General features: G+C 47.3%; 2 protein-coding genes across 2 annotated transcripts in view; one reads left to right on the top strand and one right to left on the bottom strand.

Annotated features, from left to right (window-relative positions):
- SCYL1 (SCY1 like pseudokinase 1) overlaps positions 1 to 22,884 on the bottom strand; it is a 73,200-nt gene that overhangs the window by 719 nt on the left and 49,597 nt on the right. The window lies entirely within an intron of this gene.
- Positions 1 to 22,884, top strand: part of CDC42BPG (CDC42 binding protein kinase gamma) — a 112,991-nt gene that overhangs the window by 80,503 nt on the left and 9,604 nt on the right. The window contains exons 25-34 of the mRNA XM_058160029.1: positions 1,068 to 1,201; positions 1,744 to 1,874; positions 3,194 to 3,275; positions 8,779 to 8,995; positions 9,376 to 9,438; positions 11,843 to 12,430; positions 14,170 to 14,267; positions 17,220 to 17,304; positions 18,873 to 18,993; positions 20,853 to 20,970. Of these exons, the coding sequence (XP_058016012.1) occupies positions 1,068 to 1,201; positions 1,744 to 1,874; positions 3,194 to 3,275; positions 8,779 to 8,995; positions 9,376 to 9,438; positions 11,843 to 12,430; positions 14,170 to 14,267; positions 17,220 to 17,304; positions 18,873 to 18,993; positions 20,853 to 20,970 (1,637 nt within the window). The remainder of the gene's footprint in view (positions 1 to 1,067; positions 1,202 to 1,743; positions 1,875 to 3,193; positions 3,276 to 8,778; positions 8,996 to 9,375; positions 9,439 to 11,842; positions 12,431 to 14,169; positions 14,268 to 17,219; positions 17,305 to 18,872; positions 18,994 to 20,852; positions 20,971 to 22,884) is intronic.

Raw genomic sequence — 22,884 nt, 5'->3', positions numbered from 1 at the left:
AAAGGGCCTTAAACTAAAAAGGCCTTCTTAAACCAATGCAGTGGCTGTCTGGGGAATTCTGGGAGTTGGAGTCCACACATCTTAAAGGGCCATTTCAACCAATACAGTGGCTGTTTGGGGAATTCTGGGAGTTGAAGTCCACACATCTTAAAGTTGGTGACATTGAAAAACACAGGTTGGAAGACGGGCTACCAGCCTGATTTTTGGTGACTCTAGGACAGGGGTCTCCAACCTTGGTCCCTTTAAGACTTGTGGACTTCAACTCCCAGAGTCCCTCAGCCAGCAAAGCTTTAGAACAGGGGTCTCCAACCTTGGTCCCTTTAAGACTTGTGGACTTCAACTCCCAGAGTCCCTCAGCCAGCAAAGCTTTAGAACAGGGGTCTCCAACCTTGGTCCCTTTAAGACTTGTGGACTTCAACTCCCAGAGTCCCTCAGCCAGCAAAGCTTTAGAACAGGGGTCTCCAACCTTGGTCCCTTTAAGACTTGTGGACTTCAACTCCCAGAGTTCCTCAGCCAGCAAAGCTTTAGAACAGGGGTCTCCAACCTTGGTCCCTTTAAGACTTGTGGACTTCAACTCCCAGAGTCCCTCAGCCAGCAAAGCTTTAGAACAGGGGTCTCCAACCTTGGTCCCTTTAAGACTTGTGGACTTCAACTCCCAGAGTTCCTCAGCCAGCAAAGCTTTAGAACAGGGGTCTCAACCTTGGTCCCTTTAAGACTTGTGGACTTCAACTCCCAGAGTTCCTCAGCCAGCAAAGCTTTAGAACAGGGTCTCCAACCTTGGTCCCTTTAAGACTTGTGGACTTCAACTCCCAGAGTCCCTCAGCCAGCAAAGCTTTAGAACAGGGTCTCAACCTTGGTCCCTTTAAGACTTGTGGACTTCAACTCCCAGAGTTCCTCAGCCAGCTTTGCTGGCTGAGGGACTCTGGGAGTTGAAGTCCACAAGTCTTAAAGGGACCAAGGTTGGAGACCCCTGCTTCTAGGACAACACAGTTCTATTCTTGCAAGGACTAAGATATTTAAACACACCAAGAAAATAATTTTTCTCGCTTTTCGCCCTTCTTCTTCAGCCTGCAACTTCGTCTGCCACGTTTCCTGTGCGGCTGGAGCCTCCAACTGCCCCATGCCTCCGGATCAGCTACAGAAAACCCTGGGTGTGAATCCGGTCAATGGAACCGGTACCGCCTTTGAGGGGTATTTGTCGGTAAGAGACTGGGTTTCCAACCTTGCGTAGGGCAGATCTTGGGAAGGCCAACCCTTTTCCAACTTCAGGATTTTAATCCAGGGTTCAGTAGACTTTGAGATAAAGCTAAGGGTTGGCCTGGATGGGAGACCACTAAGAGATCCAAGGCTGGATAGGAGTAAAACTTTTCCAGACTAAATACGAAGTAATAGGAAAAGAAGTAAGAGGTGGAAAGTGAACAGAGAGATTCAACATGCAGAAATTTCCTGACAGTGAGAACAATTAACCGGCGGAATAGCTTCCCTCCGGAAGTTGTGGATGCTCCAACACTGGAAGCTTTCAAGAAAATATTGGACATCCATTTGTCCGGAATGGCAAAGGGTCTCCTGCCTTAGGTAGTGGGTTGGACTAGAAGACCTCCAAGGGCCCTTCCAGCCTTGTTATTCTACATTCCATGTTCTACCTAAGTGGATCTTCTACCCTGTAGGAATGAAAATATTTCCTGGACTTGCACCTGCTACTCTGGCCAAGACAAATTTGCCTGTTTCTCTTTTTATCCAAAGGTGCCTAAGCCCTCCGGGGTGAGGAAGGGCTGGCAGAAGGCCTTTGTGGTCATCAGCGACTTCAAGATTTTCCTCTTCGATGCCTCCGAAGGGAAGATCTCGCAAGGAGTCATGCATGTCACAGATATGCGGTGAGTATATCCGTGCTGGAGAATTCTGGGAGTTGGAAGTCCAACCATCTTAAAGCAGGTTAGCTGGGGAATTCTGGGAGTTGAAGTCCAACCATCTTAAAGAATGCTGGCTGGGGAATTCTGGGAGTTGAAGTCCAACCATCTTAAAGAATGCTGGCTGGGGAATCCTGGGAGTTGAAGTCCAACCATCTTAAAGAATGCTGGCTGGGGAATCCTGGGAGTTGAAGTCCAACCATCTTAAAGAATGCTGGCTGGGGAATCCTGGGAGTTGAAGTCCAACCATTTTAAAGAATGCTGGCTGGGGAATTCTGGGAGTTGAAGTCCAACCATCTTAAAGAATGCTGGCTGGGGAATTCTGGGAGTTGAAGTCCAACCATCTTAAAGAATGCTGGCTGGGGAATTCTGGGAGTTGAAGTCCATATATCTTAAAGAATGCTGGCTGGGGAATACTGGGAGTTGGTCCATATATCTTAAAGAATGCTGGCTGGGGAATTCTGGGAGTTGGTCCAACCATCTTAAAGCAGGTTGGCTGGGGAATTCTGGGAGTTGAAGTCGACCCATCTTCAAGTTGCCAAGGTTGCGAAGCTCTGGGTTAGATTTTTGGCTGCCTGGTTAGGTATGTTAAGTGAACCCAGCGATGACTCATAGGGTGGCTCAGAGGAATTTGAGGCTTGGGTCAAATTGATGGGCCAGATTAGATTCCTGGGATGGAAGTTCCCAAGCTCTATGATGTTACAACCATTTTCTCTACTCACTGATGCTAAAAATATGTTGGGACTCTAGAAAGAGTGCAGAGAAGAACAGCAGAGATTATTGGGGGCCTGGAAACTATAATATATAAAGAACAGTTGCATTGGTTGGTCATAGCTAGTCTAATGGAAAGAAGGACTAGGGGTGACATGATCAGAGTCTTCCAGGACTTGAGGGGCTGCCACAGAGAAGAGGGGGTTCACTTCTTCTCCAAAGCACCCAAAGGCAAAACAATGGATGGAAACCAATCAAGGAGAGATACAACCTAGAACTTAGGAATTTTCTAACAGTGGGGACAATTAATTAATCAGTGAAATTACTTATCTTAAGAAGTTGTAGGTGCTCCATCACTGGAGGTTTTCAAGAAGGGACTGGACAGCCATTTGTCTAAAATTTTACGAGGTCTCCTGTTTGAGCAAGGGGTTGGACTAGAAGTCCTCCAGGGTCCCTTCCAACTCTTATTATTCTGTTAATTTGTGCTGAAATTGTATAAGTATACACATGTCGCTCCTCAGAAGGAACGAGGTAGAATTTTTTTTCTCAGCTGTTTTTCCTCCTCCTGGCGACAGGGATGAGCAGTTTTCCGTGGCTCCTGTCCTGGCCTCCGATGTCATCCACGCCAGCAATAAAGATGTGCCTTGTATCTTCCGGGTAAGAACCAGAAGGGACGAGAGAAGCCTAGTGTCCAGTGCTTGCTGATGTTTTGAGTTGTGGTTAGTGCAAGACCTAAGAGCAATGAACGAGACCTGTTGAGCTGCCAACGAGGCTCTCCCAGCTCAATTGCAAAGATGGCAGGAATCCTAAACGGAGGTTTCTCCACGTGAGGCAGCTGCTGAGGCCCTTCTCGTTGCCAAGGAGGGATTCCCAGGACCAAAGCTCAAAAAGGGGGGTCTGTGCCAGGTTTTGGGGGAAAGAGCCTCTGAAAAAGCAGGATCTGAAAATGTCTGAAAGCAGTAGGGTCAAAAAAATGTTATATGGTGGCCACAAGGATGTGTTCAAAACCCCAACTGTTTTTGGACATTCAAATTTTTATTATTTATTTTATTTATTTATTTAAACTTTTATACCGCCCTTCTCCCGAAGGACTCAGGGTGGTGTACAGCCTACATTAAAACAGGCCGAAATTAAAACCGTCAAATTGACCATATTAAAATACCCACTAAAATTTTTAAAATTTAAAAATTTAAAAATTTAGAATTCAGGCCAGTCCCGCTTGGATAAATAGATTTATTTTATTTTTATTTATTTTATTAATCATATTTATATACCGCCCTATCTCCCGAAGGACTCAGGGCGGTTTACAGGCACTTAAAAAACATATAAACACATAAATACAATATAAAAACAATTAAAAAACTTATTCTATAAGCCCGTTATTAAAATATAAAAACAAAACCCAATTAAAACCCATAAATTTAAAATCTAGCTCAGTCCTGCACAATTAAATAGGTATGTTTTAAGCCCGCGGCGAAAGGTCCGAAGGTCCGAAAGCTGACGAAGTCCGGGGGGTAGTTCGTTCCAGAGGGTGGGAGCCCTCACAGAGAAGGCCCTTCCCCTGGGCGTCGCCAGACGACATTGCCTCGCTGACGGCACCCTGAGGAGACCCTCTCTATGAGAGCGCACGGGTCGGTGAGAGGTATTCGGTAGCAGTAGGCGGTCCCGTAGATAACCCGGCCCAATGCCATGGAGCGCTTTAAAGGTGGTCACCAAAACCTTGAAGCGCACCCGGAAGGCCACAGGTAGCCAGTGCAGTCTGCGCAGGATGGGTGTCATGCGGGAGCCACGAGGGGCTCCATCTATCACCTGCGCAGCCGCATTCTGGACTAACTGTAGCCTCCGGATGCCCTTCAAGGGGAGCCCCATGTAGAGAGCATTGCAGTAATCCAGGCGAGACGTCACGAGCGCGTGGGTGACCGTGCATAGGGTTTCAATTCCCGGCGAAAGGTCCGAAGGTCGGGTAATTGGCGTAAACCGGGGGGAAGTTTGTTCCAGAGAGTAGGTGCTCCCACAGAGAAGGCCCTTCCCCTGGGGGCCGCCAGCCGACATTGCTTGGCGGACGGCACCCTGAGAAGGCCCTCTCTGTGAGAGCGCACGGGTCGGTGGGAGGCAAAGGGTAACAGCAGTAATTAGCTTATCAAAATAGCAAATACCAAGAAAGATGAAAATAATGGGAAAGGGGGGGAGAGGAAAGGGGAAGAGGAAAACATGTAAAAGGGAAAAGACAAAAAAAAACCCCATTGACTTCTGATTTCTTTTAGCACAACAGAATAAGCCTTACTTCAGCTTTTTACTTTTCCAAGATACTATATATAGGTATTCCTCGACTTACAACCACAATTGAGCCTCAGATTTCTGTTGCTAAACGAAACATTTGTTGAATTTTACCTGATTTTACGACCTTTCTTGCCACACTTGTTGAGTGAATCCCTGCAGTTGTGAAGTTCGTAACATGGTTGTTAAGTGAATCTGGGCTCCCTCGTTGATTTTGCTTGCCAAAAGGGTCACAAAAGGGGATCACATGACACCCCCCCCCCGGACACTGCAACCGTCATAAATACGAGTCAGTTGCCAAGCATCCAAATTTCGATCGTGTATCCATGGAGATGCGACAATGGTCGTAAGGGTCAAAACGGTCATAAGTCACTTTTTTCAGTGCCCTTGTAACTTTTTTTTTTTTATTGAAAGAGTTTTAAAAAAAACAAAGACATTTTTCCCCCTTTTCCCCCTCCTCCCAAAAACCCCTTCCCCTCCCTTCCCCCGGCTTCCGGGTCAATCACAGGGTATTGTTATACATAAACCAAACATAGAATAAAATTTTCCTTCAATCCAAATAACCACATCCAAAGCTTTTCATCTCCCAACCCCTCCCATTACATAAAATAACTTTCTAATTATTCAAAGGCAATCTGATATTTCTTAATCTGATATCTGTTTTGTAGATAATCAATCCATTTTTCCATTCAATTAAATATCTTTCCTGCGTATTGTCTTTTAAAAAGCTGAGATTTTAGCCATCTCAGCCAAATTAATAACTTTCAATATCCATTCTTCTATTGTAGGTACCTCTTCTTCTTCCAGTATTGTCCAATCAACAGTCTTGCTGCTGTTATTAAATTCAGAATCAATTTAGTCTCAATCCCTGTACAATCCGTTATAATTCCCAAAAGGAAAAATTGTGGCAGGAACTTTATCTTCTTCTTCAGTACATTTTGAATAATCCACCAAATTCTTATCCAAAAGACCTTAATTTTCTTGCAAGTCCACCAAATATGAAAATATGTAGCATCATCACAATCACACCTCCAACATTTCGCTTGGATATTAGGATACATACGTGATAATTTTTTGGGATCTAAGTGCCATCTATAAAACATCTTATAAAAATTTTCCCTTAAATTCTGTGCTTGTGTAACATTTCTAACCCAGATTTTCTCCCATGTTTCCAACATTATTGGTTCCTGAATATTCTGTGCCCTTGTAACTTTGAATGGTCACTATATGAACTATTGTAACTGTATATACTAGCCTTTTCTATAGCAACAAACAAAAACTTTGTCAGGCTGTCTCTGATTATATTTAGGAAAGAATACACCTTGACTTCATTTGCAAATAAAGAAAAGTACTTTTACTAAATACATCTGGACTGCAGCAGTATAAAGTTGGATCTGAGACAAAATATGGCTAACATTCCATATCCCCTCGTTAGTCCCTCCTCCCCCCAAGAGGTCAGCAGGTCTGGTCCAATGCCAGCTCCTTCTCGCCCCCGTGGTAATCTTCTTCCAGTATTGTCCAATCAACAGTCTTGCTGCTGTTATTAAATTCAGAATCAATTTAGTCTCAATCCCTGTACAATCCGTTATAATTCCCAAAAGGAAAAATTGTGGCAGGAACTTTATCTTCTTCTTCAGTACATTTTGAATAATCCACCAAATTCTTATCCAAAAGACCTTAATTTTCTTGCAAGTCCACCAAATATGAAAATATGTAGCATCATCACAATCACACCTCCAACATTTCGCTTGGATATTAGGATACATACGTGATAATTTTTTGGGATCTAAGTGCCATCTATAAAACATCTTATAAAAATTTTCCCTTAAATTCTGTGCTTGTGTAACATTTCTAACCCAGATTTTCTCCCATGTTTCCAACATTATTGGTTCCTGAATATTCTGTGCCCTTGTAACTTTGAATGGTCACTATATGAACTATTGTAACTGTATATACTAGCCTTTTCTATAGCAACAAACAAAAACTTTGTCAGGCTGTCTCTGATTATATTTAGGAAAGAATACACCTTGACTTCATTTGCAAATAAAGAAAAGTACTTTTACTAAATACATCTGGACTGCAGCAGTATAAAGTTGGATCTGAGACAAAATATGGCTAACATTCCATATCCCCTCTTTAGTCCCTCCTCTCCCAAGAGGTCAGGCAGGTCTGGTACAATGCCAGCTCCTTCTCGGCCCCCCGTGGTAATCTTCTTCCAGTATTGTCCAATCAACAGTCTTGCTGCTATTATTAAATTCAGAATCAGTTTAGTCTCAATCCCTGTACAATCCGTTATAATTCCCAAAAGGAAAAATTGTGGCAGGAACTTTATCTTCTTCTTCAGTACATTTTGAATAATCCACCAAATTCTTATCCAAAAGACCTTAATTTTCTTGCAAGTCCACCAAATATGAAAATATGTAGCATCATCACAATCACACCTCCAACATTTCGCTTGGATATTAGGATACATACGTGATAATTTTTTGGGATCTAAGTGCCATCTATAAAACATCTTATAAAAATTTTCCCTTAAATTCTGTGCTTGTGTAACATTTCTAACCCAGATTTTCTCCCATGTTTCCAACATTATTGGTTCCTGAATATTCTGTGCCCTTGTAACTTTGAATGGTCACTATATGAACTATTGTAACTGTATATACTAGCCTTTTCTATAGCAACAAACAAAAACTTTGTCAGGCTGTCTCTGATTATATTTAGGAAAGAATACACCTTGACTTCATTTGCAAATAAAGAAAAGTACTTTTACTAAATACATCTGGACTGCAGCAGTATAAAGTTGGATCTGAGACAAAATATGGCTAACATTCCATATCCCCTCGTTAGTCCCTCCTCCCCCCAAGAGGTCAGCAGGTCTGGTCCAATGCCAGCTCCTTCTCGCCCCCCCCCCCGTGGTAATCTTCTTCCGCAGGTCTCTGGCTGTAAATCATCTCAGGAATGCAATGTCTGAAAACCCACGCTCTAACATTCCTGTTGAATTCAAACCATCAATCTCCCCTCCCCTTGATCTCATGTCAGACGACACTCTTAAAGGGCCCTCTCTACTTAAACTGAATCCATGAGCTATTTACATTACACATAAAAACCCCACGCAATCTAACTACTGAATATAAAGAGTACAAAAGGATGTGAGGATTGGAGTGGAGGCTGACAAACTTGTTGTGGCCCGTTGGCTGCCAGCAGACCTAGCTGCAGAGTCAGATGAGGAGGAGGTTGAGGGAGGGCCTGGGCCGGCTTCGGAGCCTTTGGAAGGCTGATAAGGAACCAGCATCAGAGACAGAGGCAGAACCGGGGCCTGAGCTGAGTGAGGGGGAGGAATAGATGGGGCCCATTCCAGATGCACGTACATGTAGAGTGGAAAGGAGAGGAGAGCAAAGGAAAGCAATAAGCCGGCTCTCAGGGAAAACGCTGGCCAGCCCCTCCATGGCTGGGAAATAAATAGGAGGGGTTTGGGAATGGCCGGTTGTCACAGACAACTGTTCATTTCTAGTATACAGCAAGGCAGTTTGGATTTCTTGGATAAACCCAGGTTTGTTGGGACTAATTATGTTTGATCTTTTGTTTATCCCTGTGAATAAAAAGACTGTTACTGCCTGGTTATAAAAAAGGGGTTTGTTTTACTTGCAAGTAAACATCTTATCACTACTTGCGAAGGCTGGGTCAGAACAAAACCTAAAATCAACGTTTCATTATTTTCCACTTTAACACAAAGTCCAGAAGAGGCCCCAGTGGTTTTTAATGTCCCTCCAGATTTGTCTGAATTCCTGCATGCGGCCTGGCTCCTTCTCCCTTGCAGTGTCCAGTTTGGAGCATTGTCGGGTGCCGGCTGACGTCCTGCTCGCTCACCCCATTCCTTCCGCAGGTGACGTCCACGCAACTCTCCTGCCCTCCCACCACCAGCTCCATGCTCTTCTTGGCTGACAGCGAGGCGGAAATGCGGAGGTGGACGCAGGTGCTAAGCGAGCTGCAGCAGCTGCTGCGACAGAACCGGCACTCCGACCGGGCAGTCTACGTGCTGAAGGAGGCTTACGACAACGGACTGCCCTTCATCCCCCACACCCTCTCGGCCGCAATCATAGGTGCTGCCTGAAATTACGGTTCTGGGGGTCGGAGTGGGTGGATTTGGTCTGCTTCACCAGTGCATTGTCTCTGGAGCAGGGACAATGGCCTTGATTTGCAGTGGAGCACACGAGGGGTCGCTAACCTTTCCAGCTTTACGGACTGGCGGGGTGAGGGAGGGAGTGGTGGCGTGCAATCATTGGGAGTGGGCACTTGCATGCATAGCTCCATTTACACGAGTGGTGGATGCACGTCTGCGCCACTTGTGCAAATGGAGCTTCCTGTGCTTGCCCACCGCTTGTGCAGTCTGGTTCCAAACTGGCTACAGCCTGGTAGCGCAGCCTAGGAGTTGGAGACCCCTGGACTACACTAATTGTGATGGTTGTGTCTTTTTTTGCAGACCGGGAACGGCTCACTCTGGGTACGGATTACGGGCTTTTCCTCATTAATCTCAGGACAAACGGTGAGCAATCCAGTTAGTCCCAGCTGATCTGAGCTCTTTCTCTTTCTCTCTCTCTCTCATTGTTTCCTTCTTTCTCTCTTTTTCTCTTTCTCTGTTTCTTTCTCTTTCTTTTTTTCTCTCTCTCTTTCTCTCTTTCTGTCTCTCTTTTTCTGTCTCTCTGTTTCTTTTTCTTTTTCTCTCTCTCTCTGTTTCTCTCTCTCTCTCTCTCGTCTCTTTTCTCTTTTTTTCTCTGTTTCTTTTTCTTTCTCTCTTTTTTTCTCTCTCTCTCTGTCTCTCTTTTCTCTTTCTTTTTCTCTCCGTCTCTTTTTCTCTGTTTCTTTCTCTTTCTCTTTCTCTCTCTCTCTGTTTCTCTGTTTCTCTCTTTTTTCTTTCTCTCTCTGTCTCTCTCTGTCTCTCTCTCTTTTTCTCTCTCTCTTTCTCTCTCTTTTTCTCTCTGTCTCTTTGTGTGTGTCTCTCTTTTTCCTCTCTCTTTCTCTCTCCTTTCTCTCTCTGTCTCTTTCTCTTTTTCTTTCTCTCTCTCTCTCTGTCTCTCTCTTTCTTTTTTTTACTCTCTCTACCTCTCTCTCTCTCTTAGAGGCTTAGCACACAGGTTAGTCCTCAACTTTCATTGCTATGAAGTGAGGTCGTAAAGCGGGTCCCATTTTGCAACCTTTCTTGTTTACCGAATCAGATAATAGAGCAAATCCAAGGTCGCATCGTAAATACATTCTTGGTCGCCAAGCATCCCAATTTTGATCATGCGACCCTGGGGATGGACTGTCGGCTATAAGTGCCAGGACTGGTTCTAAGACCCTCTTTTCAATGCTGTCATAACTTCCAGCGGTCACAAAAAAAAAAAATGGTCCTAAGTACGTCGAGGCCCATAGGTGGTCCTTGACTTACAACTGCTCATTTAGTGACCGTTCGACGTTACAAAAAGCAATGAAAAAAGCGACTCATGACCATTTTTCACCCTTACGACCGTTGAAGCATCCCTAAGGTCACGTGATCAAAATTCGGGCACTTGGCATATATCACGGGATCATCATTTGTTAACTTTCCCAGCCGGCTTCCGACAAGCAAAGCCAATGGGAAAATCCGGATTCACTTGCAAACACAGGATTCGCTTAACAACGGTGGCAAGAAAGGTTGTAAAATGAAGCACAGCTCATTAAATTTTCCAGCTCCGTTGTTGTCCTCAGTCAAGGACTACCCGCATTCGCATTGTGTCTGGAACGTTGCAAGGTTGTGCAAAGCTAGAAGCTCAGTTGATTCCAGAAAACCAGCTAAATGGTCTCCTGTGTTTTTAAAGCAACATGGTATAGGGAGTTCTTGCTTTACAACCAGCCCTGAGCCGAAAATTTCTGTTGCTAAGCGAGACAGTTGTTAAGTGAATTCTGGCCCGTTTCACAACCTTTCTTGCCACAGTCATTAAGGGAATCACTGAGTTGTTGAGATGTTAAGTTAAAATCCAACACAATCCTAAATTGCATTGACAGAGGGATACAATCAAGATCAAGTGAGGTACTAATACCAATCTATAAAGCCTTAGTAAGGCCACACCTAGAGTCCTGCATCCAGTTTTGGTCACCACACTATAAAAAAGAGGTTGAGACTCTGGAAAGAGTGCAGAGAAGAGCAACCAGGATGATGAGGGGACTGGATGCTATGAAGAACGGTTGCAGGAACTGGGCCTGGCTAGTCTAGTGAAGAGAAAGACCAGGGGAGACAGGAGATATTTGAGGGGCTGCCACAGAGAGGAGGAAGGGGGTCAAGCTATTTTCCAAAGCACCCGAAGGCCAGGCAACGAATAATGGAGGGAAACTGAACAAGGTGAGATTCAATCAGGAAATAAGAAGAAATTTTCTGACAGGGAGAGCAATCAACCGATGGAACAGAAGTTGCCTTCGGATATTGTGGGAGCTCCATCCCTGGAAGCTTCCAAGTAGAGACTGGGCTGCCATCTGTCAGAAACGGTGTAGGGTCTCCTGCTTTGGGGGTGGGGAGGTTTGGACTAGATGACCTCCAAGGTCCCTTCCAACTGTTAGTAATACTAGTTAAGTGAATCCGACTTGCCCGTTGACTTTGCTGGTCAGAAGGTCACAAAAAGGGGATCACGTAACCCTGGGACACTGCAACGGTCATACATACCTGTTGCCAAGTGGCCAAATTTTGATCACGTGACCATGGGGAAGCTGCAACGGTCATAAGTGTGAAAAACGGTCATCAGTCGCTTTTTAGAGTGTCATTGTAATTTCGGCCACTGAAAGAATGATGGTACGTCAAGGACTAGCTTTATTTCTTCTTAATGTTGACATCACAATTTTCCCGCTCCTGATTTTCCGCCATTGTGGCCGGAGGGTGTTGTGGTGGCCGCAGCTGCCGACCCCTGACCACGAGACTTGACCCCTTGTCTCTCCTCCAGATGTGCTGCGGGTGGGTGACTGCCGGCGGGTACAGCTGCTGCTGGTCTCCCCGGAAGTTCAGCTGCTCTCGGTGCTCTGCGGCAAGAACCACGGACTCCGCATCTTCTCGTGGGCGGAGCTGGAGACTCCCGAGGCGCCGGGAACCAAAGTGGTGGAGGCCAAAGGCTGCCAGGCGGTGGCCGTGGGGCTGATCTGCCGCGGCACGACCCCCGTGCTCTGCGTGGCCTGCAAACGCCAGGTCCTGTGCTTCCAGCTGACTGCCACGCACCCGCCCCACCGTCGTATCAAGGAGATCCAAGCGCCGGGATATGTCCAGTGCCTGGATGTTTTGGGGGACCGGCTCTGTGTGGGCTATCCGTCCGGCTTCTCCCTCTACCCTTTGCTCAACGAAGGATCCCCGGTCAGTCTGCCTCACACGGACGACGTCCGGGCGACCGCCGTGGCCCAGATGGAAGCGCTGAAAGCCGTCGAGGTCAGCCTGAGCGAATTCATCTTGTGCTTCAGCGGTTTCGGCCTCTACGTGGACATGCATGGCCACCGCAGCCGCGCCCAGGAGTTGATGTGGCCGGCCGCTCCTCTCAGCTGCTGTGAGTGGGTCATAGATTTGGAAGAGGCGGGGTGGGGGGTTTTTTGGCTGGGGATGATGGGTGTTGTGGTCCGTCCCTTCTGGTGGGACCTGTGCATGCCACTGGGCTCTATCAGGGTTCCAAGTAACACGCCCGTAGCTAACAGAACTCCTAGGCAAGTCGTTTCCTCCAAGAACACGTTTAGTGCATATATCATATTGGCACAGGCCGGTGAAAACCGACTCTTGACGGTTTCCTTTCACAAAGTCCAGAAGCGGTTTCCAAGTACAAACAAAAGTAATTTTGATTTTTTTTTCTTCTTCGATCAAAGCATTCAATTCAACCATGTCTGCGAACTCCATCGGCTTTTGCAGCCCTTCGTCCATTGTTTTATTTATTTATTTATTTGTCAAGCATATATAAGATAACAGGTAAAAGTATAAACATAATTTGGATACGTGAAAAGAGTAAGTAAAAAAGGAATATTAGGACAGGGACGGTAGGCACGCTGGTGCTCTTATGCACGCCCCCTTACAGACCTCTTAGGAATGGGGTGAGGTCAATGGTAGATAGTCTTTGGTTAAAGCTTTGGGGATTTTGGTTAAAGCTTTGGGGAAAAGACCACAGAGTCAGGTAGTGCATTCCAAGCATTAACAACTCTGTTACAGAAGTCATATTTTCTGCAATCAAGATTGGAGCAGTTCACATTAAGTTTAAATCTGTTGTGTGCTCGTGTATTGTTGCGATTGAAGCTGAAGTAGTCTTCGACAGGAAGGACATTGTAGCAGATGATTTTATGAGTTATACTCAGGTCATGCCGAAGGCGGCGATCGAAATGTCCTTCCACTTTTGTGCATCAAGTAATCTTGTTGCTGTCAAAATATATAGAACATCAAATTCCCCCCCCCCAAAAAAAATTCCCAAGTGTTTTTTCATGAAACTCCAAAGAAAAGTTTCTATTTTTATCTTTGTGCTCAACTTTAAGAATCTTCTTTTACTAGAATATGGACCCTACTCTGTTGTGTCTGCGCCCCCCGAGCTGGGCCTCCTGCCAGAAAGTGACTTGGAAAGTGAGGGGTGAGGTCCATCAGGACTTACCTCGGGAGCACTGGCTTCCCTGGTTCAGCTCGAGGAGCCAGAGGCAGGCCAGGTAGAAGAGATAATGAGGCCTCCGTCCCCTGACTCTTTCCCCCCCACCAGGCCACACCTCCAGACCCAGCTGATGGCAATCAGGCCTGGCTGGACCCTAGGTTCCATGGGCAGGAGAGGCGGGAACAACAGAAGCAGGGGTGGGGCAGGCCTAGGAAGTGCTGAGTCATGGAGCCACACGCCATAGGATATAAAAGGTAGCAAAAGCTGGTGTGCCTCTTTGTAGCAGGCAAATTAACTGCTTAACTAAGAGCTGAAGTTCTGTTTGTTCCTGGGTGACTCATCGGCATCGAGGGAGATAACAGAGACACTTGGCAGACGCTCGCTATTTTGCTGCCAGAGCTGATAGTGCCGGCTAATTAAGCCATCGCTCGGATGGAGGCGAGGGGGGGCAGAACATACTCCCATATTTGTAATTCTAATTTGATGTCAATGAATGCAGGTGTGGCCCCTCGGCTGCAAAGCCCAGCTCATTCTGGCTTATTTGGTAAACCAGCATTAAGCCAATCGCAGCGTAATCGGCAGGATTGTGGGAGAATGTGGGTGGCTGCGGGCATGAGGGGGTAGACTTGGCACAACCGACATTAACCCCGTCTTCTTTTCCGTTCCAGGCTATAATGCGCCTTATTTGTCAGTATTCAGCGAAAACAGCCTGGATATCTTTGACGTCCGGAAGGCCGAGTGGATTCAGGCCATCTGTTTGAAAAAGGTGCCCACCACGTTTTCTATCCCCAAAACAACAAACGCTTAAAACTTTACTAAAGGAAAGAGGTGCTGGATCAGCGATCAGGATGCAGGCTTGGCAGCCGGCCGTGAGCGCTTTCACAAAATGGAAACTGTGTGTGTGAAGCTGCTGCTTGAAAGGCCTCCATTCCTGGAGATAAAATAGTTTGATAGGGTGGATAGGACCTTTAAGCCACGATTTTAGCAGTATGGTAGTCCTCGACGTACAATCCTTTGTTTAGTGACTGCTCAAAATTACGACCGCATTGAAAAAAGGGACTTATGTCCATTTTTCACACTTAATGACCTTTGCAGAATCCCTGTGGCCACGTGATCAAAATTCGCCTGCTTGGCTCATATTTATGACGGCCACAGGGTCCCGGGGTCAGTGATCTCCCTTTTACAACCTCCTGACAACTTTCTTTGGCTAAGCGAGACGGTGGTTCGGTGAGTTTTGCCCTATTTTACGGCCTTTCTTGCCACCGTTGTTAAGTGAATCACTGCAGTTGTTAAGTCAGTAACATGGTCCTTAAGCGAGTCTGGCTTCCCCGCTGACTTGCCTTGTCAGAATGTCGCAAAAGGGGGGGTCACATGACCCCGGGATGCTGCAACCGTCGTTAAGTACGAGTCGGTTGCCAAGCAGCCGAATTTGAACACGTGATGCTGCAGCGGTCGTAAGTGTGAAAAACGGTCATAAGTCCCCCGCTGTTGTATCTTCCAACTGTCAGTAAACAAATGCTTGTAACTGGGGAGCTTTTTATCAGGTCCGCCTGATTCGCCAATTGCGCCCTTTCCTGGACCGGGACTCGTTATGCGCGGTCACTCATGCCCTCGTCACTTCCCATCTGGATTACTGCAATGCTCTCTACATGGGGCTCCCCTTGAGGAGCACCCGGAGGCTCCAACTGGTGCAGAATGAGGCCGTGCGGGGGATTGAGGGAGCTCCCCGTAGCTCCCATGTAACACCTCTCCTGCGCAGGCTGCACTGGTTGCCGGTGGTCTTCCGGGTGCGCTTCAAGGTGTTGGTTATCACCTTCAAAGCGCTCCATGGCATCGGACCGGGATATTTACCGGACCGCCTGCTGCCGACAGTTACCTCCCATTGTCCGATACGTCCAGTGCGCGAAGGTCTTCTTAGGGTGCCGTCGGCTAGCCAATGTCGGCTGGCGGCCCCCAGGGGAAGGGCGTTCTCTGTGGGGGCCCCGGTGGGACTCCGTCTCCTCCCTGATCTCCGGACCTTTAAACGCGAGCTCAAGACTTTCTTTTTTCACCAAGCGGGGCTGGCCTGATTGATTTTAATATGGGGGGGGTTTTAGCGGGTTTTTAACAGGGTTTTAGCTTTTGAAAAATTTTAGCTAATATTTTAAGTATACAGTGGTCGAATTAGATTTTTAAACTTGTTATAGTATTTTAATTTGTTTTGGATTTTTGTTGTTTTATTTGCTGTACACCGCCCTGAGTCTTCGGAGAAGGGCGGTATAAAAATATGAATAAATAATAATAAAATAAAATAAAAACAATAATAATTGGAGGACGTGAAGTGAAGATGGTGCCGACAGGGTACGCAACCTGTGGCTGTACCCAGTCCTGCTTCTTCTAAGGCCAGGGGACTTGGTGTGTACCTGGAAACAGGTGGAGTGTCTCGAAGGATGTGCCCGCAAGCGATACACCCCCAAATATTTTCTCTTTAGACTCTGGGTTGCTATAGAGAAAGGAGGGGTTGGCTTGCTTGTGATGGGAAAGGATGATTGTCCTCCGTATGTAAGGGGGGGGGATGTGTGTGCAGGTGTGGTGTTAGTGTTTGCGTGTGTGTGTGTGTGTGTGTGTGTCTATCCTTGATGTTGAAGTTATAACAGAGAGTGGTTGGCCCATTGGGGGTTTAGGATTCGGCCCTTGATAGCAATAGCGATAGCACTTAGACCTACATATGCGGTTTACAGAGTCAGCCTCTTGCCCCCCAACCATCTGGGTCCTCATTTTACCCACCTCGGAAGGACGGAAGGCTGAGTCGACCTTGAGCTGGACAGGATCGAACTCCTGGCAGTGGGCAGAGTTAGCCTACATTAATGCATTCTGACAACTGGGGAGGGAGGGAGGGAAGGAAGGAAGGAAGGAAGGAAGGAAGGAAGGAAGGAAGGAAGGAAGGAAGGAAAATAGCAATACCACTTAAGACTTGTATACCACTCCACAGTGCTTTCTCTAAGCAGTTTATAGAGTCAGCATATTTCCTCCCAGCAATCTGGGTCCTCATTTGACCTTGAGCCAGTCAGGATCAAACTGCTGGCAGTGGGCAGAGTTAGCCTACAATACTACATTCTGACAACTGGGGAGGGAGGGAGGGAGGGAGGGAGGGAAGAAGGAAGGAAGGAAGGAAGGAAGGAAAAAAAAACAGCAATAACACTTAAGACTTATATACTGCTCCACAGTGCTTTTCCAGTCCTCTCTGAGTGGTTTACAGAATCAGCCTCTTGCCCCCCAACCATCTGGGTCCTCATTTTACCCACCTTGGAAGGATGGAAGGCTGAGTCGACCTTGAGCCGGTCAGGATCAAACTGCTGGCAGTGGGCAGAGTTAGCCTACAATACTACATTCTGATAACTGGGGAGGGAAGGAAGGAAGGAAGGAAGGAAGGAAGGAAGGAAGGAAGGAAGGAAGGAAGGAAGGAAGGAAAAAAAATAGCAATACCTCTTAAGACTTATCTACCACTTCACAGTGCTTTTACAGCCCCCTCTAAGCAGTTTACAGAGTCAGCCTTTTGCCCCCCAACAATCTGGGTCCTCATTTTACCCACCTCGGAAGGACGGAAGGCTGAGTACACTTTGAGCCTGATGAGATTCGAACTGCCAAATTGCAGGCAGCCGGCAGTCAGCAGAAGTAGCTGCAGTACCGCACTCTCACCACTAGGCCACCGCGGCTCATCCCTGTGTCCTTCGTTCAGGTGCGCGCACTGAATCCCGAAGGCTCGCTGTGCACCTTTGGCAGTGAAAAAGTCCGGCTGACCTACCTCAGGAACAAAGGCGCAGGTAAGGAGGGGACTCCAAGCAGGTAAAAATGCAAGACCCAAAACTTGCAGAGCGAATGGGAGCCGCATTCGCACAACAATCTGACCCGGATTGTCTAAATGCAATTATTTTGTGGATCCGCAGATTGATTGATTAAATTGGCTTGCCATCTTATCTCGTTGGGTGGTTTACATGAAAATGAAACTCGCCGCGAGTTGAAGGCCTGCTTATTTATTCGCGCAGGACTGGCATAGAAATTTTTAGCAGTTTTTAATATCCTGATTTAACTATTTGGGGTTTTTATGTTTTTAATAGTTTTAATCTGGCCTGATATTTAATAAGATTTTTATAATTGTTTTTATTGTGTATATTAGCACTGTTTTATTTTGGCTGTGAACTGCCCTGAGTCCTTCGGGAGAAGGGCGGTATAAAAATCTAAATAAACTAAACTAATATATATATATATATATATATACATAGTCCTCGACTTACAACTCTTCATTCGGTGACTGTTTCAAGTTACAAGGGCACTGAAAAAAGTGTCTTATGACGGTTTTTCACACTTATGACCATTGCAGCATCCCCATGGTCATGTGATCTAAAATTCAGATGCTTGGCAAGTGATTCATATTTATGACCGTTTGCTGTGTCTCAAGTTCACGTGATCCCCTTTCGCGACCGTCTGGCAAGCGAAGTCAACCGGGAAGCCAGATTCACTTAAACGACCGGGTGACTAAGTTATCAACTGCAGCGATTCGCTTAACAACTGCGGCAAGAAAGGTCACAAAACAGGGCAAAACTCATTTAAACAATGTCTCACTTAACAGCAGAAATTTTATGGCTCAATTGGGGGGTCGTAAGTCAAGGATTATCTGTATTTATAAATTAAATATATATACATTAAAATTGCAATACAGCAGAAGTTATCAGATTGCGCTGTATCTGAGGCTAACCAACTAGCCAAGAGGTCCTAATGCCACTCTATAAAGCCCTAGTAAGGCCACACCTAGAGTCCTGCATCCAGTTTTGGTCACCACACTATAAAAAAAGAGGTTGAGACTCTAGAAAGAGTGCAGAGAAGAGCAACCAGGATGATTAGGGGACTGGAGGCTCAAACATACGATGAACGGTTGCAGGAACTGGGCCTGGCTAGTCTAGTGAAGAGAAGGACCAGGGGAGACAGGAGAGCATCTTCCAATATTGGAGGGGCTGCCCCAGAGAGGAGGAAGGGGGTCAAGCTATGTTCCAAAGCACCTGAAGGCCAGACAAGGAACAATGGATGGAAACTAACTAAGGAGAGATTCAACCTGGAAATAAAGAGGAATTTTCTGACAGTCAATCAACCATGGAACAGAAGTTGCCTTCAGAAGTTGTGGGAGCTTCATCACTGGAGGCTTCCGAGAAGAGACTGGACTGCCATCTGTCAGAAACGGTGTAGGGTCTCCTGCTTGGGTGGGGGGTTGGACTAGATGACCTCCAACATCCCCTCCAAGTCTGTTAATCTGCTAATTAAATCATTCACTAACATCAGTGCATTGTGCGAATCTAAATTTGATGCGAGGAGCCTGAATTTCCTGTCCCTTCTCCAGACCAGGATGAGTTCGAAATCCCCCAGACCACTGATAACAGCCGGCGGTACCTCATGAGGACTAGACACAAACGGTACTTCTCTTTCCGGATCTCCGAGGAGGAGCGGCAACATCAGAGGAGGTGAGGCCGGTCAGAGAGGGGCACCTGGGGATTTTCTGACCACGGTTATTCAGAAGTTACACAAGCTGTCGCAAGATCCGGCGCTGTTCACATTTACCCCAATTAGCGAAAAGTTTCCACTTTTGATTAATTGTAATCCTGGTTAAACAGGGACGTGGTAGCTCAGGGGCTAGGACGCTGAGCTTGTCGATCGAAAGGTCAGCAGCTCAGCGGTTCGAATCCCTAGTGCTGCCGTGTAACGGGGTGAGCTCCCATTATTTGTCCCAGCTTCTGCCAACCTAGCAGTTCGAAAGCACGTAAAAATGCAAGTAGAAAACTAGGGACCACCTTCGGTGGGAAGGGAAGAGCATCCTGGGCGTCTTTGGCGTTGAGTCATGCCGGCCACATGACCACGGAGACGTCTTCGGACAGCGCTGGCTCTTCGGCTTTGAAAGGGAGATGAGCACCGCCCCCTAGAGTCGGGAACGACTAGCACGTATGTGCGAGGGGAACCTTTACCTTTAATCCTGGTTAATTTTGACGTGGCTCAGCAAATACTATGCAAATCCAAATGCCTGGATATTTTTATTCTTATTTATTTCATTTGTTCGCCACCCATCTCACCACAAGGCGACTCTCGGCAGCTTACAACAAATTTTTGCTGAACAGGTAGTCCTCGATTTAAAACAGTTCCTTTAGTGACCGTTCAAAGTTACAATGGCACTGAAAAAGGAACTTATGACCAGAGGTGGGGCTGCTGGGGGTTCGCAGGGGTTCGTGAGAACCTCTAGCTAAGATTCTGTGCAGTTCGGAGAACCCCCAAATCCCGCTCCTGACCGGCCCCTCCCCTTCGAGGAGTCCCCATGCGGCCTGTTTTGGATGCAGGTAAGTGCAGGGCGCCCACGGAGGCTCAGGGAGGGCGAAAAACGGGCCTACCGGAATTTCTGGCCCATTTTCAGCCTCCAGAGGGCCTCCAGAGCAGGGGTCTCCAACCTTGGTCCCTTTAAGACTTGTGGACTTCAACTCCCAGAGTTCCTCAGCCAGCTTTGCTTTGCTTTGCTGGCTGAGGGACTCTGGGAGTTGAAGTCCACAAGTCTTAAAGGGACCAAGGTTGGAGACCCCTGCTCCGGAGGCCTGAGGAGACCATTTTCACCCTCCCGGAGGCTCAAGAAAGGCCTCCAGAGCCCGGGGAGGGCAAAAACGCCCCCGTCGCTATGGTGCAGAAAGCCGACTAGGCCACGCCCCACCCCCATGGCCACCCCCACCCAGCAACCAGGCAGAGAACCCCTTGCTAAAAATTTTGTAGCCCACCCCTGCTTATGACCATTTTCCCACCGTTAACGGCCGTTGCAGCATCCCCTATGGTCACGTGATTAAAAATTCAGACGCTTGGCAACTGGCATGTACTTGTGACAGTTTCAGTGCTCCGGGAGTATCACGTGATTCCCTTTTTCCGACCTTCTGACAAGCAAAGTCCATGGGGGGAAACCAGATTCACTTAGTAACCGTGTTGCCAGCTTCACGATGGCAGTGCTTCACTTAACAACTTGTGGCGAGAAAGGTCGTAAAACGGGACTAAATTCCCTTAACTGTCTCGTTTGACAGCAGAAATTTTGGGGGTTTGGTTGCCCTAAACTGAGGACTACCTGTATGCTAGATAAAGAAATAATTCCGCATGGCTTACCAGCGGAAATTCTAATCCCGAGCGCCATCATAGGTTGTGCCGGAAGATAGATGGAGGGAGCAAGTTAAGGCGGTTGTGTGAAACCAGCCCGGAAGTATCTCAGGGAGTTGTGTGGCCTTTGATCTGCCGCCAGCTGGCTGGCACCTCTGAGCTGGGTGCCCCATGCCAGGCGCTGCCCCTCCTCTGTCCCTCGCAGGGAGATGATGCATAACCCCAGTCTCCGCGCCAGGCTCATCTCTTCCCCGAGCAACTTCAACCACCTGGTCCACGTCGGGCCGAACGAAAAGCAGCATCAACTACAGGATCTACACTTGGTGAGTAAATACGGTTCTGCTACCCTTTGCGTCAGGGGTCCCCAACCCACGGGCCGGTACTGGGCCGCGGCCCATTTGGAAGGGGTCCGTGCAAGGGCAGGCGACACATGTTCACCTGCTACTCGCACGGAACCATATCCTCTCCGTCCATGGCCGGTCCCCAAAGCCGGAAAGGTTGTGATGACACAGCACAAAGGTAACACAGGCAGTTCAAACCGCCCCTTTATTGCTCCAAATTTCCCCAAACCGCTCCCACGTTTCCGGCAAGTCCCAGAACAAAGTGATAACAAACTCCCACACGAACCTCAAGCAGCCTCTGGCTGCAAACAGTCCATCCCAACGCTCTGAGCACCACGGCTGCAAGGCAAGAAATCCAGAAAGAATGCAAGGAATCCAGGAAATTTCAAACGTCGGCACTCAACACTCAGTGTTTGTTCCCGACAAAAGCCCCTCCCCACAGCATGTCCTTAAGTCTCAGTCCCCAGGTGTGAAGAGGGCCGGGGTGCTCTCCTCTCACGTAGTCCGGTCAGTCTGCGCTGTTCTCGCCTTCTCTCCACTCTCCGTGCTCGGAGATCAGGAGGGGATGGTCCTTGCTCATCACTGGAGCTCTGTCTCTCATGTTCACTGCTTGGCCTCTCTTGGTCATCCTGCCCCCCTTCCTCCCACCTTACAAGCCGTCCCAGTCCTGATTGACCCTCCTCCTCCCCATTTCCCTCCAAAGCCAACAAATCTTCTCCCATCAGCTCCAATTCTAGCTCATCTTCCTCCGCAGATTCAGGCTCACAGCTGATTCCTCCCAATCTCTCGCAAGCCTCCCTCCTATTGGATCAGGCAGCTGATCCAGTGGTTCAGTTGTGACAAGCCTCAACCTGAATCAGCTCATGTTTGACTGCGATGGTTCTCTGGGGGAACCAGAATAAGTGAATCTGTAGTTGCTATTTGGGCTGTTAAAACAGCCCCACCCATGCAAGTAAAGGGCCAGCGTTTGGCCCCACATTATGGGAAATCTAAGGGTGCCACAAAAAACATAACCATATTTTGTGCCCTCTTGACTTCATGCCAGAGGTGAAACCAATAGCTGTCATACACAAGCCACAGTTTATTATAAATATATTACATTATAATCACCTAGTGATTATTTGACTTTGGGCAACGCCAAAGTCAAATAAACATTTGCAAACATTTCGAGTTCTATTTCTATTTCTAACACAATAAATATTAATAGACCCAGTGTTGTGACTCCAGCCACCGAACCTGCCCCCATGCCCGAAAGTGATTCAGAGAGTGAGGGGGAAGGGCCAGTAAGGCTTACCTCGGGAGCACCAATTCCTGTGGCTCGGCTCCAGGAGCCAGAACCAGACCAGTCGGAGGACGTAATGAGGCCATCATCCCGATTCCTCCCTTCCCCAGGCTATGCCTTCAGACCCAGCTGATAATAATAATCAAGCTTGTCTTGACCCGCGCTTCAGAAGATTAGAGAGGCGGCGTCATCAAAAGGAAGGGTGGGGCAGGAGCCCCACCCCACAGGATATATAAGGAGCTTTGGGACTGCTCTCACTCCACGGGAAGCAAAAGTTTAGCTGAACCGTTTCAAAAAGAGCTGAAAGTCTTGCTACGTGAGTCATTTGTTTGAACTTTGACAGGCAGCTGCGATTTCTCTGCCAGGACTGATTAGAGCTGTGAATCCACTGGCTGAAGGCCAGCTTGTAGGTCTGAAGTGGGGAAGGAGACAGAACACCCAATCAATAGAACCAATGCTTTTTGGGATCCTCCCATTATTTTAAAGAATGCAAAGCCCACCCCCACCCCAAATCCACAATATTTGAGAACAGCTGGTCATGGACCAAATGATGGATTTTGTTGGAAAGAGGCAATTTTTTGGAAAGAGCCTGCAGTGCTTCAGCTTTGCAGCCC

The sequence above is a fragment of the Ahaetulla prasina genome, chromosome 17 (genome assembly GCF_028640845.1).
Source record: "Ahaetulla prasina isolate Xishuangbanna chromosome 17, ASM2864084v1, whole genome shotgun sequence".
NCBI classification, from domain to species: Eukaryota; Metazoa; Chordata; class Lepidosauria; order Squamata; family Colubridae; genus Ahaetulla; species Ahaetulla prasina.
Note: the sequence above shows the minus strand (reverse complement) of the source record. Positions and strands in the feature narration are given on the sequence as shown.